Genomic DNA, 15,518 nt, shown 5'->3' on the forward strand with positions numbered 1-15,518 from the left:
CAATGGTAACTGACCTAATATTGTAAATCGTCCTTTTCCTAATTACGAACATTTGCATAATGGATAACGTATTCAGTTCACAAGGCGTGAATGCCAATCAATATATTATTATGGCATGATCCCTTGATAATCGCTAATTATTCTTATATTATTCTGCAGAAGTGAAAAATACACGAAACAGAAGCTATATTTACTAATTTTATTTAAAAAAAAAACATGACATTGACATTCCAGTGTTTTTGTTTTCCATTTTTTAACAAAAGAATGAAAGGGTGAGATGACACTCAATCAACCAACATTCAAAACCTCAACAAAAACTTGGATAACAACTTTCTCAACCTTAATGAATCGGGTGGGCCAGAAGCCAAAACAAATGCATGTTTAGCAAACGTCTCTATGAATATACAAGGTGAGATGGGATATATTAAGTTACTCTAAATTCTGATTTATTTTTAATTGTTTAACACAGAAGAGACCCCGGTTAACTTACAGCACTAAAAGTTTGCAATGTTTGGGTCATCAGAAAGCTTATGGCTGCGTTCTTGGCTTATTCTTAATAATGCTGTTGCATGAATTTCACTCGCCAATTTAGTTCCTTATGCAGTCAACTGAAAATTATCTTTAAGCTTTTCTTTTTTCACAAGCTGATTTTGAGGAGACTAAATGTCCTGTATATTTCAAAGGAGGCGGTAGACCAAGGCAAAACAAAACACAACAAATTGATTTTCTACTGCAGCAGTTTAGTTAATGTACCATCTTAAATCTATTTACAAATTAGGTCCAATGTTGAAATAGCTGTGGAAAATACAATAACTGGTTATGGCAGTTTAGTGCAAAAGCAAAGAGCCAACCAAGAGTCACAAAACCTACCTCTATTGCATTTCATTTTTGTAGAAAAACAGACATGAGAAGATCACCCATCTGAAATGGTTGATTAAATCAAAATCTCGGCTTTGTTGAGTTTTGAATGGGTACATGTATTGACAACACAGGCACTTGGTTTTAGTTTAATCCTAGCATGTGTTGATATTTATTTTAACCTCATTGTCATATTTATTGTTAAATATACAAGCACAGTCTTTCAATTAGTTGTTGAAAAAGTTGACATCCACGTCTTCTATTGCATTAACACACCTTGTACTTAAAATGGCTCAGTAGGTAATGTAGGCAATATGTTTGTGGAGCATTCATTATGACAGAATCATAAACAGTCTTCAACCATATTCTCCTCATACTCTCAACTCATTTGGAAAGTGCAATATAAAAGAGTTGATGGGTGTTCGATTTTGAAACCAGTATCGGGGGGGGGGGGGCGAAATGCAGCTGACATCCTAACTTAATTCCTTAAATTGTGCAGCTTACACGTTTCAATTAATTTGACTGGTACATGAGTGAACCTCTCCCGATACCAAAATGAACACGCAAAATTAAAATATTTAAAACAACCAAGTGAATTCAGTCTCCGACCCCTCAGCTATGGCCTCACGTCGTGTCTGTGATGGATGCTGATATAAAATAGTGCCATCTAATTCAAACTCCCACATCTAAATGTAGGACAAGCAACCATGCCAATGGAGAACACGTGTGCATCTAAAAAAAACAAAACGGACACTAACCTCAGTCACAAATTAAAATGGGGTTGGGGGGGAGCGGCCATAATAACTAACATACAATGGAAATAGTGGTTTTATTGTCTCTCTTTATATTCCTGTTCAGTCAAAGAGTAGTTGACGATGATGGTGAGGCTTAGCTCTGCGGACTATGTACAATAATTTATAAGTCGTTAAATCTAAAACTGTTTTTATAATCATCTATTTTTCCACTGCTATGGTTATGTCTTTTTCTTACTTTGCAACTGCTGTGTCATTTTCCAAGAACACTTTATGAGAGTCGGCTGTGCTACGTGAGATAGAGAGAGACCCGCCCGATTGAGTGAAATGGAGCGGGAGGCCGGGAGCAATTCACAAGAACCCAACTTGAGGAGACGTGAAAGGGGAGATGGAGATTCCAACCAAAACTTTTTTTTTTTTTTTTTTCAGCTGGCATTGGGGGAGGGTATGTGGAGCTGGTGGGTGTGGTGTAAACGATGAGCCAAGATAAAGATTGACAGTGGTGCGAGGGGGAGGGTGGAGAAGGTGATAACAATAACAATAATCTTGATCGGGGGTGTCGGGTGGCGATGGCGTGTCAGATCTTGAGGGTCTTTAGCGTCTCTGCTCTCCTCTTCAGCAGATCTCCCAACTCCTGCAGCGAGCGTAAATAACTGCTGTGCACCTTGTCCATACCAGCCCTGATAAAAGACTCCTCCTCCTGAGAGACAATAATCCATCGTTAATATCAAAACGAGTATTGTCACGCCGGTCGTCCTCATAATTATTATCATTAACACCATTACAATCATCATTCCTACCCTCATGATTATGATCGTATTACAAAGTCTGAGGCTATCCAAACAGTAGTTTGAATAGTAATTGAGAAAAGAAGAAGATCAACATTAAGGATAAAATAAGTGTGTACATGCATGTGAGGGAGGTTACCTGTGTGTGGATGGGGGGGGGCTACGTGTGTGTTGTTGTCATTACCTGTGTGTGTGGCTCCAAGGTGAGAGAGGCCAGCTTGAGAGCCGTCAGCCCCAGCTCCTGGGTCTTGATGTGCTCCAGCACCTGGCTGAGGACCTCTTGGAGGCCACCAGTCAGCGCCTGGAATCCACACACCACCGCGGGCTAGACCGCAGAGGAAACACAAACCATCTCTTCACTATCGGCTGTAGCCCCGCCCACCGGTCAAAATAGCTTATCTCCCCCATCTCCCCTCCAGACCAGCTCACTGAAGCTAGCCTAGCAGCTCAAGCTAGTTTAGAAGCTTAAGCTAGCTTAGAAGCTCGAGCAATCTTGGATCCTCAAGCTAGTTTAGCAGCTGAAAATAGCCCAGCAGCGGCTTGGATGCACTTCTAATCCTGATATTAAACTCAAGACTAATTGTAAATAAAATCCTTGTGTGATGATTGTCATTTTTCCGATCAAAGTGTCGCCCGGCATGTAAACAATGCACCCGTTCTTTTAAAGTTCTAGCTTAAAGTTCCTTCCACTTTTGCACACCCACCGTGACCTGAAACTTTAGATGTGACACCTCATAATCCTTTGCACTTCTGCAGTCAGCATGCTCCCAATACTATGTGGATGGGCTGTGTTGCCAATTACAGTCAAATGATTACGTGACGTCAATTATATCAAGGCAGGTCAGAAAATGTACACCATAACTTACACAAGGAGTGAAAGACACAACAGGGGAAGGTGAGAAGAAGTGACAAAAGTGAGCAGCCTTACCGGTGCTGTGTTGGTGTCCTTTTTCTTTTTCTTCTTTTTCTGTAGACTCGCCTTGAGTGGTCGTATCACCTTAGCACAGTGACTGGCCACCCATAGCACCACGCTCATCGTCTGCATCAGAGGGGGCAAACACAGTGTGTTTCTATGGTTTACATCAGCTTGGCAACTCATGGTGGATGTATAAGAGGTGCACTGCATGTCATTGTGTTGACAAGTATCGAATGTCTCACCTCAAGAAAGAAGACTAGGTTTTCTAATAAGGAGGGCTGGGTTTTCAACCGGCTGTCTTTCATTTCCAAAAGATCGCCTTTGCATTTATTTGACATTTCTGCAAAAAAACAAACATCATCAAACATCATTGTTTAGCATCAAATGTTGACCCAAATATTGGTCGGGGGTTCAAAACAAAAAACGATTCATTTGACATATACAAAGCAAACGTCTTACCTTGAAGTTGTATTACTAAAGATTTAAAATTGTTGCAGATCCGGGTTTGAAGCTCTGTTGACTCATCTATACAGAAGACAACAAGACCACAAGGAAGCCCCAGATTAGAATTTACACATGTTGACTGGAAGGCTGAGTAATGTTATAACAAGTGGATAAGAATGATAAGAAATGGATAAGAAAGGATGTACTTTATTAACCTAGACAAGAGATTTGTCCATCACAACCATAATTAATGCAAGAAAAAAATACATTACACATTATTACATTATATACATACATAAACAAGAATATACTGAAAACTATATCATTTTAAGTAACAAAACAACATCTATAGACACAATCCATATAGGAGATTCTGGAATGATCCGTCTCACCCAGTCCCATTGTCTCCAGCTCCTGCAGATGAACGGTGAGCTGCAGCGCTGAGGTCTGACACTGGCAGCCCCCACAGGCCAGGGCCGCAGCCAGCCGCGTGGACGGGGGGCCCAGGAATGGATACTGGAGACCCCCGCCGGACGCACAAAACACAGAAAACCCAGCATTACACAAACACCGCAGCCACGACTTTACAAAAGGCTCCAAACACTACGTAGCACCATTTTAATTAAAATGAACATGGAACGACAATTGAACTGGGAGCCAAAATCAATTATATGAAATCAATTCTGAGTACAAAGTGGTTTTATCCAGAGTGATTTAGATGCATGTCATCAAGGAGCAGGTAGGGGTTGAGGCATCATGCTCAGGGGTTAGGCAGCGGTCATTGGGGATTGAACCCGGTACCTTTCAGGTGCGACTGAACAACCACCAATAGCTAGCCTCATGAGACCATCCAGACCCCACGGGTTCACACTCAGTGTCTTTTCAACATACGGCTGTGGTGGCAATATTTGGAAATCCACTGCTGCCCAGCCAAGCCCAGGGTGCAATTGAAATGAAACGCAAACGAAAATCAGGACGTCCCTCACTAGGCTCAAAACTTCCCCGCCCCCAATTAAAATATGAATATACACACAAATATAAACGCAATCAAATGTGGCCCAAATAAGGACTACACTTCCTGGCCTGGAGAACCCTACCTGTGCGCGTTTCTCCGACAGGCAGACGGCCTGCTGCAGCGTCTGCTCCAGCTGGGAGAAGAGGCGGGCCGCCACCGACGCCTTGTCCCCCCCGACGCCGTTCTCGCTGCCCAGGGAGTTCTGCTGCTGCTGCTGGTGGGCGTGGCCCGGCGTGGTCAGGGCCGCCAGCAGCCGCAGGGTGAGGGAGCGCATCCTCAGCCACAGACACTCCTCCTCCATGGAGGCTCGCCGGTGCTCCTCAGTCAGAGACCTGGGGGGGCGGGGGAGGGGGGGGAGAGGAGGAGGGGGGGGGGCGGGGGGGGGAGGAGGAGGGGGGGGGGGGGGGAGGAGGGGGGGCACAGACACGGTGAGGGCCGTTCAGAGTGGAGCTGGGTTTTGTAAAACGTAAAAAAAAAAAGGCGCGTTGATGTTGATGGAAATGTCTGTTCGAAGGTCATGGTTTGAGTTGAAGGGGGTCGGGTTCATGGGCATGTTTAAGGTAATAGGTAAAAGTTGAACTGGTGTTTATAGTAATTGGGTTTTCAGCATGGTAGCGCATTAAAGGCCCATAGGATGGGGGGTTTTATTGTTGGATTAAAGTTGAAGGTCCAGGGTGGAGAATTCTCCTCGATGCCGGATTCACGACTTGTCATCACACCCCAAAAATAATATATTCATCATTAGTTGGAGAGGAACAAAAAAATAATATGTATATATTTTTTTATTTGTATGAATTTTTTGCACATTAGAAAAAAAACACTATAGCAACTTCAATTTGATAGTGGAAAAAAATAAAACAGGACCTAATCCAATAGGAGAGCACAATGAGGCAGCATCAGCGTCCTTAGACTGTCCTTAGTACGCACCTATCTCTAGGATCCCAGCTGGTGAGCACGGTGAGGTCTCGGTTGTCTCTCAGGGTGTCCCAGGGGATGTCGTCCTCCTCTGGGGTCAAACTCATAGACTTCACACTCTCCTCCAGACTCAACACGCTGTCGAAAGACCAACACACACAGACGCAACCAAAGATTAACTTCCTGTGAAAGGATGCCACTTCCATTATGTAACATTTTAAAGCAGCCTGTTTCAGACATCCGTTTCTCCTGCATAGTCATCGCTGCTTTGGTCATACATAGATACAGTAACCACCCTCTAATATAGGGGGGAATTTGTCTCATTTAAAATTCACAATTCTAATTATTTTTTGATGCGGTTCCCAAGTTGAGGTTGTTTATTTGTTGTTGTTGACATTCCACAAGTGTGAGTGAGAGAGTATATTCCTCACATGTCTGCTTCCAGGAAGAGGTCTAGCAGCATCCTCTCTGTGCGGACCTGAGCGAAGTGCAGCGATTGGTTGAGCCGGCTGCGCAGAGCAATGAATTCTGGTATCTTCTCGAACGCCCCATACTTATACGCCTGGATGATGTACTCTGAGGTCTGGTGGAGCGACACACAAGGACAACAGAGGAGATGAGAAATGAATAGGAAATGAAAAAAGGAACAGACAAAAAAAAGATGAATACATGGAGATGTTAAGGAGAGAAATAACATTTGAGAGATTAATGTTAAAGTTAAACAGTACAAATCTGGATACGGATAAATGTCTCGATAACGTTGGACGATGCCTTTCCTAGTAAAGCCTCTATACTAAAAGTAAAGACAAAAAAAACAACGGCTGGACATTGGATGACTTACATCTTTCTGGTTAGAGTGGAAAAACCTGAGGGTAAAATTACAGGACTGGGAGGCTGCAGCAAACTGACCCAAAGGCTCAGCATAACGAGTTAACAGATACCTAAAAGTAAGAGAGGGGATATTTTCACTTTTCACAAAATAAAAATGTAAAATAAAAAAACATAAAATGCTGATACTAGTAACATTGATCTGATACCAAGTGTATATTTTTGCCATGTGGGTGTCTGTGCGTGCGCGCCCCGCACTGACCCTATGGTGTCGTGCTGCACGTGCTTGGCGTCCAGGCTGGAGTAGAGGTCCACCACGGGTTCGAAGGCTCCCAGGTGACAGTAGAGAAGGAGCAGGAGCAGCTTGAACTGGGCGTTGGAGGGCGAGTGGGACAGGCCCTCCTGCAGCAGCCCGATACCCTGCCAGGCCATGGACTCCTCCCCTGGTGGTGGCGGCGAACAGTACACACATTATAATAGGATACCGACGGAAAGGAAGACGGAGAGAGACAAATAAATGAATGACGAAAGAAAGACAAATTGACAAACAAAGACAAAAGCCGAACGAAAATGAGGAAGAAAGTAAAGACAAATTGAGCAAGAAGGAAAACACAATTTGAGAAAGACGGAAATAACAAATTGAGAAAGAATGGAAAGACAAATGGAGAAAGAACTAAATTGACTGAACAGACTTAAAAGCCAGAGAGATGGAAGCAGAGCAGGATGAATACATCTGAAGGGGATACTGACCGGTCTCCTTCCACAGGTCGACGTACACGTGAGCGGCCATCAGACAGTACATGTCAGAGAACTGCAGCTCCGTCTTCAGAGCCGTTGCACCTGTTCAAGCACACAAAGAGTCACTCATTTTATGAGGGAGAGATTATACAAAACGAAAGGAGAAAGATTTGTATACTGTAGTCAAGTTATTTAAAAAAAAAAGGTCTTTGTGGTTTGTATTGGGAGATGTACTGATTCACTGAGACTTTGTTAGGAACAAGGTTGTGTGTGTTTAAAGGTCCCATGACATGCTACTTTATGAATGCTTTTATATAGATGCTAGTGGGCCCCTAATACAGTACTTGGAAGATGTTCAAGAAATTCAGCCTTGGTGCAGAATTACAGTCACTACGAGCCAGTCCCACAATGAGCTCTCCACAAACATGCCGTTTTTTTAGAGGTGGGTCAAGGTGGGGGGTGGGGGTGTGGCCCTGAGCAGCTTGCGGCCACGGTACCATGCGCTAGTGTTTACAGTGGATGTATAGCAATGGCGAGGCACACGCAGCTTTTGGCCGTGTTCTGTAAATATTCTATATAGAAATATTATACATAGATATCTATTTCATATAATATATATTATCACGTCCAAAATCTGTGTGCCTCCAGACGATATTATGAATCTCTAACGACTCTTCCACTTCCACATCAATCTGAAGTAGACTGAACCGCGACATGGAGGAGAAAGGGATTGTTGCCCACGATGGTCGCCCGCCGCCGGGGCACCACTGCTTCGGCGGGAGTCAATCCCTTCCTCCTCCATGTCGCGGTTCATGTACTTCAGTCTGGTATTTCCACAACGAGACTCGTTGTGGAAATAGCCAAAGTTCAAAGCCAGTTCCTGAGAACTTTGGCTCTGAGATAACCCGCACTATGTCCACACTACGAGTCTCGTTGTGGAAATACCAGAGACGTCAGAGAACCTGACGCAGTCTAGTCTTTTCACCAAATGCAAGCTTTACGCAAGCTTGCCTAATTGTGTTGCGTGTTATGGGCCATAACACCAACAGCAGGTCATCCAACTAACAATAAAGTGTACAACACTTGCGTTACAGTGTGTATATTCTCACACACACACACACACACACACACACACACACACACACACACACACACACACACACACACACACACACACGAAAAGGGAGGTAACATTTCCCCATATGACAACATACAGGGAAAAATCCAAATCGGCGCGTTTGAGCTTTTCATTTTTCCAAAGGCGGAGCAGGATACCTAGTGCTCATTTTACACCTAACGCCATATCTAGCCACTGGGGGACCATAGGCAGGCTAGGGGAACTAATATTAATGTTAGAAAACCTCATAAAGTGAAATTTTCATGCCATGGGACCTTTAACACCGAAGATGCCATTAGATAACAAAATGATTTATTTTTTGCACCACAAAAGAAATCCATAACCACGATGCCTCCACAGTCTCCACAGCCAACGACTCACCAAACTTGAGGCCGTGGTGATAGTGGGCCTTGAGGTCTCTGATGACCCTCAGCTTCCCCTCGGTGCCGAGGGCGTGGTGGAGGCCCAGCGCGCGGCTCAGCTGACACACGCACAGGTGCCTCTGGAGGGCCTTGGTGTCCTCCGGGAACACAGAGCCGCCCTCCTCCTCAGACTCCCCGCCGAGCGGCACCGCTTCCCCCAGCCCACTGATGAACTGAAGACCAACGCCAGGCGAGAAAGAGACCTCAGAGCAGGGCTTCAGCTGTGTGTGTGTGTATCGTGTGAATGCAGAGTCTAAGTCGAGACTCGCTGTGTGTTTGCGTGTTAAGACAGAGGGAGACATAAGATAAAAGAGCTCGACAGACGGAGGAGGACAGAGAGGGAGAGAGCCAACGACAGACCTTGAGGTGCTGGTCGGGGGGCATCAGGTGCAGGTATAACTTCAGGTCCGTGATGCAGCAGGGCTTGTCTCCAAACTGACTGAAGTACTGCGTCATCAGCTCCCACGGTTCCCCTGCACACAGAGCCCCGACGGAAAGGCGGGAAACGACATTAGACTCACTGCCTAGTGACACGACAAGCGGGAGTCTCCGCCCAGCTGTATGATGGATAGACCAAAACACCAGCTTACAAGTCAAGTGCAGTCCACAAGGGAGCGAGCTATACATCTGCATGGACACCCCCCATTTGTGATGTCACAAATGGCTTGTAATATCCAATTTCCCCCTCACACCTGATAGTGATAAAACAAAAGGGCCCCTTTAAAGGGGGAGGGAGGCCTGTCTGTGGTGTACCTAGCTGGGCCTCCTCGGGGCAGCCCCTCTCCCTCAGCCTGTGGATCAGCTCCAGGCGGGCCAGGTAAGGCCCCCGGAGCTGCCGGGTCTCCTTCTTGTTCTCTGCCTGGATGCGGTCCTCCACGAACGTCATGGCCTCGGCCACGCTGTTGTGGACGCCACCTTCTGTACAGCTGGGGGAGGGACGGCAGATGGCGGGGGGGGATATGGAGTTAAGATTGTCTAAAGTATGCTCGGTTGCTGAGCTTAACCTGCAGTATGTAACTTTTCCCACAATTGACTCTGCTGAAGAATATCGGAGCCCGAAGGTTTCACAACAATAGAATCAATAGAAATACAACAATAATAGATATAGATACAACATATTATACATATACAACATATAATACAACAATAGAATAGCCATCCACTCGTCAATCCATCCAGGGAATTCTTCCTGCATAGTGTAGGTAACAGATGACATACTGACAGCATACAGACCATTTACAGAGCATAATAAGAGGCTATAGGCTTGAGCATGTCATAACATAGCTACTGTTGGAAAATCCTATGCACCCACATAGACAACCCTGCTTGACGTAACCAGCTAACCAAACTTTCTTCTTAAATTAGTGTTAAAAAAAAAATAGAGATCAGGATGAACAAAGAGAACTATCTAGGACAGACAATTATGTAGAATCAGCAAGTTCCATTCCTTCAAAATAACCCAATTTGGGGAATTTTCTAAGACATATTAAGCTAAATAAAATCCCTCCCTCCCCCCCTCTGCTACTTACTGTTCTCCTTCCTCCGGGGGGCTCCACGATTGGTCAATCAGGTGGAAGAGGGAGTCAAAGTAACAAGAATAGAACTGCCAATCATCGGGGCTAAAACGACACAGGAACAGAAAACACTGGTAAAGCCAACCAAGGGCAGCGGGAAGCAGATGAAGGTGAGCGGTAGGTACAGCCCAATAAGGGCAGCGTGGGAGGTTCCTACTTTTTGAGCAGCAGCTTGCTGGCCAGGGCGTTGCCCTCGGGCCAGCGCTGTAGTCGCTGGTACAGCATCATACACTTGCTTTCTCTGCTCTGCAACTCACTGGTCAGTTTCTCTACGGGGGGGGGGATACAGAAACACAGCGTGGCACGGTCAGACTCTGTGGTAGTGCATCCATGATGACGCATGTGAACACACACACACACACACACACACACACACACACACACACACACACACACACACACACACACACACACACACACACACACACACACACACACACACACACACACACACACACACACGCTAACACACAGACACAAACACACGCGCCTACCACCAAGTGGGCCCCTGATCACGTCGAGGGCCTCTTCACATTTCCCCAACCGCTCCAGTATCATAAAGTACAGCTGCACCTGAAGCCACACAACAACACAACACAGACCTCTATTGTTACACTAATAATAATAACGAGATATGCTTGTGCAAAGTTTGCATTTTTGGGCAGTTGGTATAGCGCCACCTTTGGGCCAATCAGTGTAATATTTGCTGTCTGTTAATCTTGGGTCAACCTCTACAGGTGTAGTAAGTTTCGTAAAAAGCGTGCGAGCGGTTTAGGCTGTGTAATGCAAACGCGGCGGAATAATAATAATAATAATAAAACTAACAATTACAATAGGTTCCTCGCACTTTGTGCTTGGCACCTAATAATAATAATGATCACCAGCCCCACATCGCCATCCTATTCCAAGTGTCTTTAAAAAGACTAATGTTTCCAATGCATACATCAAGCGGCCCCTACATTACCACCAGATGTGTCAAGTGATTTCAAAATCGATCTGCTGTGACGTCACAAAGTGAGAGGGCCCTCACAGACGGATGATGGATCGACCAATCACCCTGCTGCTGAAGCAATGGGCTCTATAACATTATCTCTAGAACAGTAATCAATTGATATCAAAATGACCATCTCCTCACCTCAGCTTCTGCTTCTATCTTCTCCTCCTTCACCATCTTCTCCACCATGCGTTCAGCCAGGGGGAGAAACATGGTCTGGGCCAGCTTCTCATCCTGGGCCGAGATGGCCTGAACGAACACACGAGAACACACACACACACACACACACACACACACACACACACACACACACACACACACACACACACACACACACACACACACACACACACACACACACACACACACACACACACACACACACACACACACGTAAGAATATGAAAAGTGAACAGTGTTGATGAACGTTGGCATAGGTTACACGGGATGGAAGCCTGCACTGACCTGCATTACGAGACTCATTACAGACCAGAAGTAGTAAGGGTTCTTGGGGACGATCTTGTAGAGAGCCATTCCTGCCTGTAAAATGAAGAGCAGAATAAGGCAGATTGGTATTTAGCGTGGAATCAAAAGTCGATAAATTAACTGTAGTTAAAATGGACATCATCACCATCGTCTAGCTGGTAGTATTACACACTTGGTAACACACACACACACACACACACACACACACACACACACACACACACACACCGACTCTTTAACAAGAACGAAACGACCTCATTCAACGTTTCAGTTCTCTCTCGTTCGTTCTCCCAGACTCGACTCTCACTCTCTGACCACTGTGTTAAGTTAGCAGAGTGGTGAAGAGGGACTGGCCTGGGCAACAACCTCCCGATTCAGAACATGAAGCGCTCCTCAGCTGAAAGGAACTTAGTTGTAATGTTGTGTGTTGATTGATGACAGTTTGCACGATCGTATGAGAACGAGGGAGGAGCCGAGTCTGACTGACTCAGCTGCGAACCGTGCAAGGGTCCCTTTCACAACAGTGTAACTACGCATTGGGGGCTTTGGGGAGATGGTGGTCAAACCTGCTGCATCTTCTTGTACTCCCCCACGCGGGCGTAGGCCATGAAGAGGTGCGAGTGGTACTCCTCACTGAGGGGGACCTTCTTCACCGCCGCCTCGTACAGCTTGGTGACCAGCTCGGCTGAAACCAGACCAAGCACAACACGTCGATGAGAGGTACTGCAGCCTGGGCCCACCGCAGAACAGGACCATCATACATTCACGGAAAAATATGTCTGCAAAGTTTTCATGTAAAGATATGTGGAAACATTACTGACAGCTGGGGTTTACATTATTGAAACTATGCATTAACTATGCCATTATATCCCACATTGTTAAAGACTTGATTCAAGGCTGTCCATCATTTGCAATTACCGGACACCTTTGGCTTTTAACTGATCCGAATCAATGAGCTATAAATCCAACCAAAATCAATATTACGAGTTACTTTCATCTACATCTAATCCCTGTTGGTAACTGTGGTATGAGCAGAATAAACTGCTCCGGGGTGTCCCGTTATGGGAACATATTGTACGACGGGGGAGAGGGTGCGGCTGAGGCGGAGCCAGGGTCGCTTACTACTGCTGAAGTACATCATCATCGTTGTGCTTTATTCCTTGCTCAAGAGAACTACAACTGCAGTGAGCACCACTGAAGTGTGTGCTCAGGATCCTGCGGTGTGACTCACGTCGGTGCATCTCCCTGTACAGTATGGTCAGGGCCTGCAGGGAGTTGTCGTCGGTGGGCTCCAGCGTAGCAACTTCCTGTGCCAAAATAAAAGCCTCATCCTGCTTCCCCGTTCGCTGCAAACCGATGGCCTTCAGGACCTTGAGAAAACAGGAAACAGCCATTTCTATATCAAAAGGAAAGCTGTTCCTTTATTGCATACAATTAACATATAATCAGGTCATGGTTTATCCTAAGGACACATGGTCAGAATACACTGGTATGGCATAGTTCTAGAAAAGGGTCTGTTTAGGATATTCCCATGTCTCAAAAGGTGCCAAACTAGACTAATCTAGTATCTTGTTGTCGTTAGCAGCATTGCTATCAACCAGCTAAAGAGTGGGGTCTCAAATTATTTTAAAGCATGTTTTCATCAACCAGGGTTGCTGAACTAATGATTAACACCACAGTATTAATGTGGCGTTGTTAAGGGCTATGAATAATTAGCTGGCTAAACTAAAAATAAATTTAGCAAAACAATATCTATTAATTATTCAAACAAATGAACCCTCTGGCTTCTTCAAGAGTGTTCATCTTAACAACTTACCTTTGCACAATGCAAGTCCTTGTGTTTCTTCAGCAGTTTGTCAGCCTGCTGAATAGCCATCTTGTTGTTGCCATTATCGAGGTAATCTGGGGGAAAACCGAATGCATGGACAGTATTTTGAATAACAGGAGTCATTATATGTTATTTAAGAGCCATATAATTGATACAGCGTTCATGATGACTGAATGCCTGTTCCATGTTTCCATTAAATAGTATAATTAGGTCTGTCCCAGAGCGCCTGGTCATATTTGTCCTGTTATTTCTGCAGACGCCCCCTGCGAGACACACACACACACACACACACACCCACATACACACAGACAGCTGGCAGCCAAATTTAACCGCACTAGACAGGACATTGTGGTCATGTCTATTCTCTCCAGTAAACTTGACACTTTCATGACCTGTGATAACTGACACGTAGCACAATAGTACATACACCAGAACATGTGTTTAGTAATTAAGGACGGACCATCCAATATGGCGCCCTGTAATGAAGCAGGTCTGATTCAAACATTCAAGCTTGATGAAATATTTGCATAAGTGTACGGACGTTTGAGATCTTTTACATTAAACAAAAACATGTATGCAGAGCTAAAGCAAGCGTCTTTTCCTACAGTGCAACCCAATCGATTATACCGTATTAGCACTGGCCCCACACAAAGACTCATGTCACTATCCAGAGTGCAAGAAAGGCGTCATATGGACAGTGATCTTAATACTGCATAAGACATAACACATGTACAAAGTACAAACAAGAAAAGCGCAGACCCTGAAGACAAACATGTTACCAAAACGCTGTTTACCAAAAAAGCAGGAACTCAAGGATTTACTTTATTCATCTCTGGGGGACAAAGTGAAGAATGAAGTCACACCAGGCGAGCCAGTGATCCCAGACACTACTAGGCTGAGGTAGCTGCTAGCATCTCCTACTCAGAGGTATGCAAATGCTACCGACACACGAGTTTAATGTTCAATCCGCTGATGCATCGCAGAGAAGCACCCCAGTGCAACCATGCATCCAAATAGCACAAAGCATGTTTAAACAAGCACACCGAATGCAGCATGTCTATACTGGGTCCTGCTAACATTGTTGTAGACGGCTAGCTAGCTGTCAAAGGGCTAGCGTTAGCACATAAAGCACACTCTGCCTTCTCCTAGACGTCAGACACCAACTCGTCGGAAGACCGCTGTCCTAGGACAACACCGGGCGACTGAACACAAGTACGAGGAGTTAGAGTATAAATGAGGGAGAGGTCACCGCATGACACTGTGATAAGGTGCACTGTCATCCGGCGCTGCGGGCAACAATGTTCGGGGCTGCGACTTCATGGGCCGCAGTGTTTCCATGAACTAAACCTCGTGCCGGACAAAAGCCCGCACGACTACATGCGACGCGAGGGTTAATGCACAGCTACACAATACGCGTAGGTATCACTTCCCATTGAAACCCTACCGTATATCGGCCGGAGTCTCCTGTCGTTCGGATCCTGCACATGGCCTCGCGCCGCCATGGTGGTGGGGTTTACCTGGGTAAATGTTTGCACATGCGCACTACATCCTATATGTAGCTCGAACTCCCCCAACCCCCCGTCATTTTGAGGAGTTGTGTACCATTCACATGCGCTTGTTGTCCCAAGAGTGGCAGTATCCAATGCCTTAATCATTTTTGATTTTTGATTATATATTTTTTTCCATGTTTCAATTCAAAATCAGCTTGCTTGAACAGACTACTCGATGATAGTGATGATTTTAACTTTACACTAAAATGCATCTTGAATATTTAACGATTAACTCCTACAGTAATGGAAAACATAAATGTGCTCATACACTAATGGAAACTACAGCATTGTGG

At 45.2% G+C, this 15,518-nt stretch overlaps 1 protein-coding gene across 1 annotated transcript; it reads right to left on the reverse strand.

The window, feature by feature from the left end:
- Positions 1-255: 255 nt before the first annotated feature.
- Positions 256-15,183, reverse strand: naa25 (N-alpha-acetyltransferase 25, NatB auxiliary subunit). Its single transcript, XM_084482950.1, has 24 exons — positions 15,120-15,183; positions 13,664-13,749; positions 13,079-13,217; positions 12,414-12,532; positions 11,827-11,901; positions 11,503-11,610; positions 10,862-10,940; positions 10,525-10,636; positions 10,323-10,412; positions 9,547-9,719; positions 9,154-9,266; positions 8,753-8,966; positions 7,267-7,356; positions 6,779-6,959; positions 6,530-6,629; positions 6,120-6,271; positions 5,701-5,826; positions 4,856-5,105; positions 4,151-4,274; positions 3,774-3,839; positions 3,557-3,654; positions 3,327-3,437; positions 2,583-2,723; positions 256-2,310 (listed from the first exon to the last, which is right to left on the reverse strand). Exons 1-24 carry the CDS (start codon positions 15,175-15,177, stop codon positions 2,188-2,190), a joined length of 2,928 nt encoding a protein of 975 aa, XP_084339076.1. The 5' UTR covers positions 15,178-15,183; the 3' UTR covers positions 256-2,187.
- Positions 15,184-15,518: the final 335 nt, after the last annotated feature.

Source organism: Micromesistius poutassou (genome assembly GCF_964030765.1).
Source record: "Micromesistius poutassou genome assembly, chromosome: 18".
NCBI lineage: Eukaryota > Metazoa > Chordata > Actinopteri > Gadiformes > Gadidae > Micromesistius > Micromesistius poutassou.

Bases quoted from the DNA above. Each gene is read 5' to 3' on its own strand.
- naa25 (XM_084482950.1), bottom strand. From the start codon at position 15,177: ATGGCGGCGCGAGGCCATGTGCAGGATCCGAACGACAGGAGACTCCGG. The intron at 10,637-10,861 runs GTAGGCGCGTGT...CCCCCCCCGTAG, and splicing joins GATCAGGGGCCCACTTGGTG to AGAAACTGACCAGTGAGTTG. The intron at 6,272-6,529 runs GTAAGTCATCCA...TCGCTCCACCAG, and splicing joins TCCACTCTAACCAGAAAGAT to ACCTCAGAGTACATCATCCA.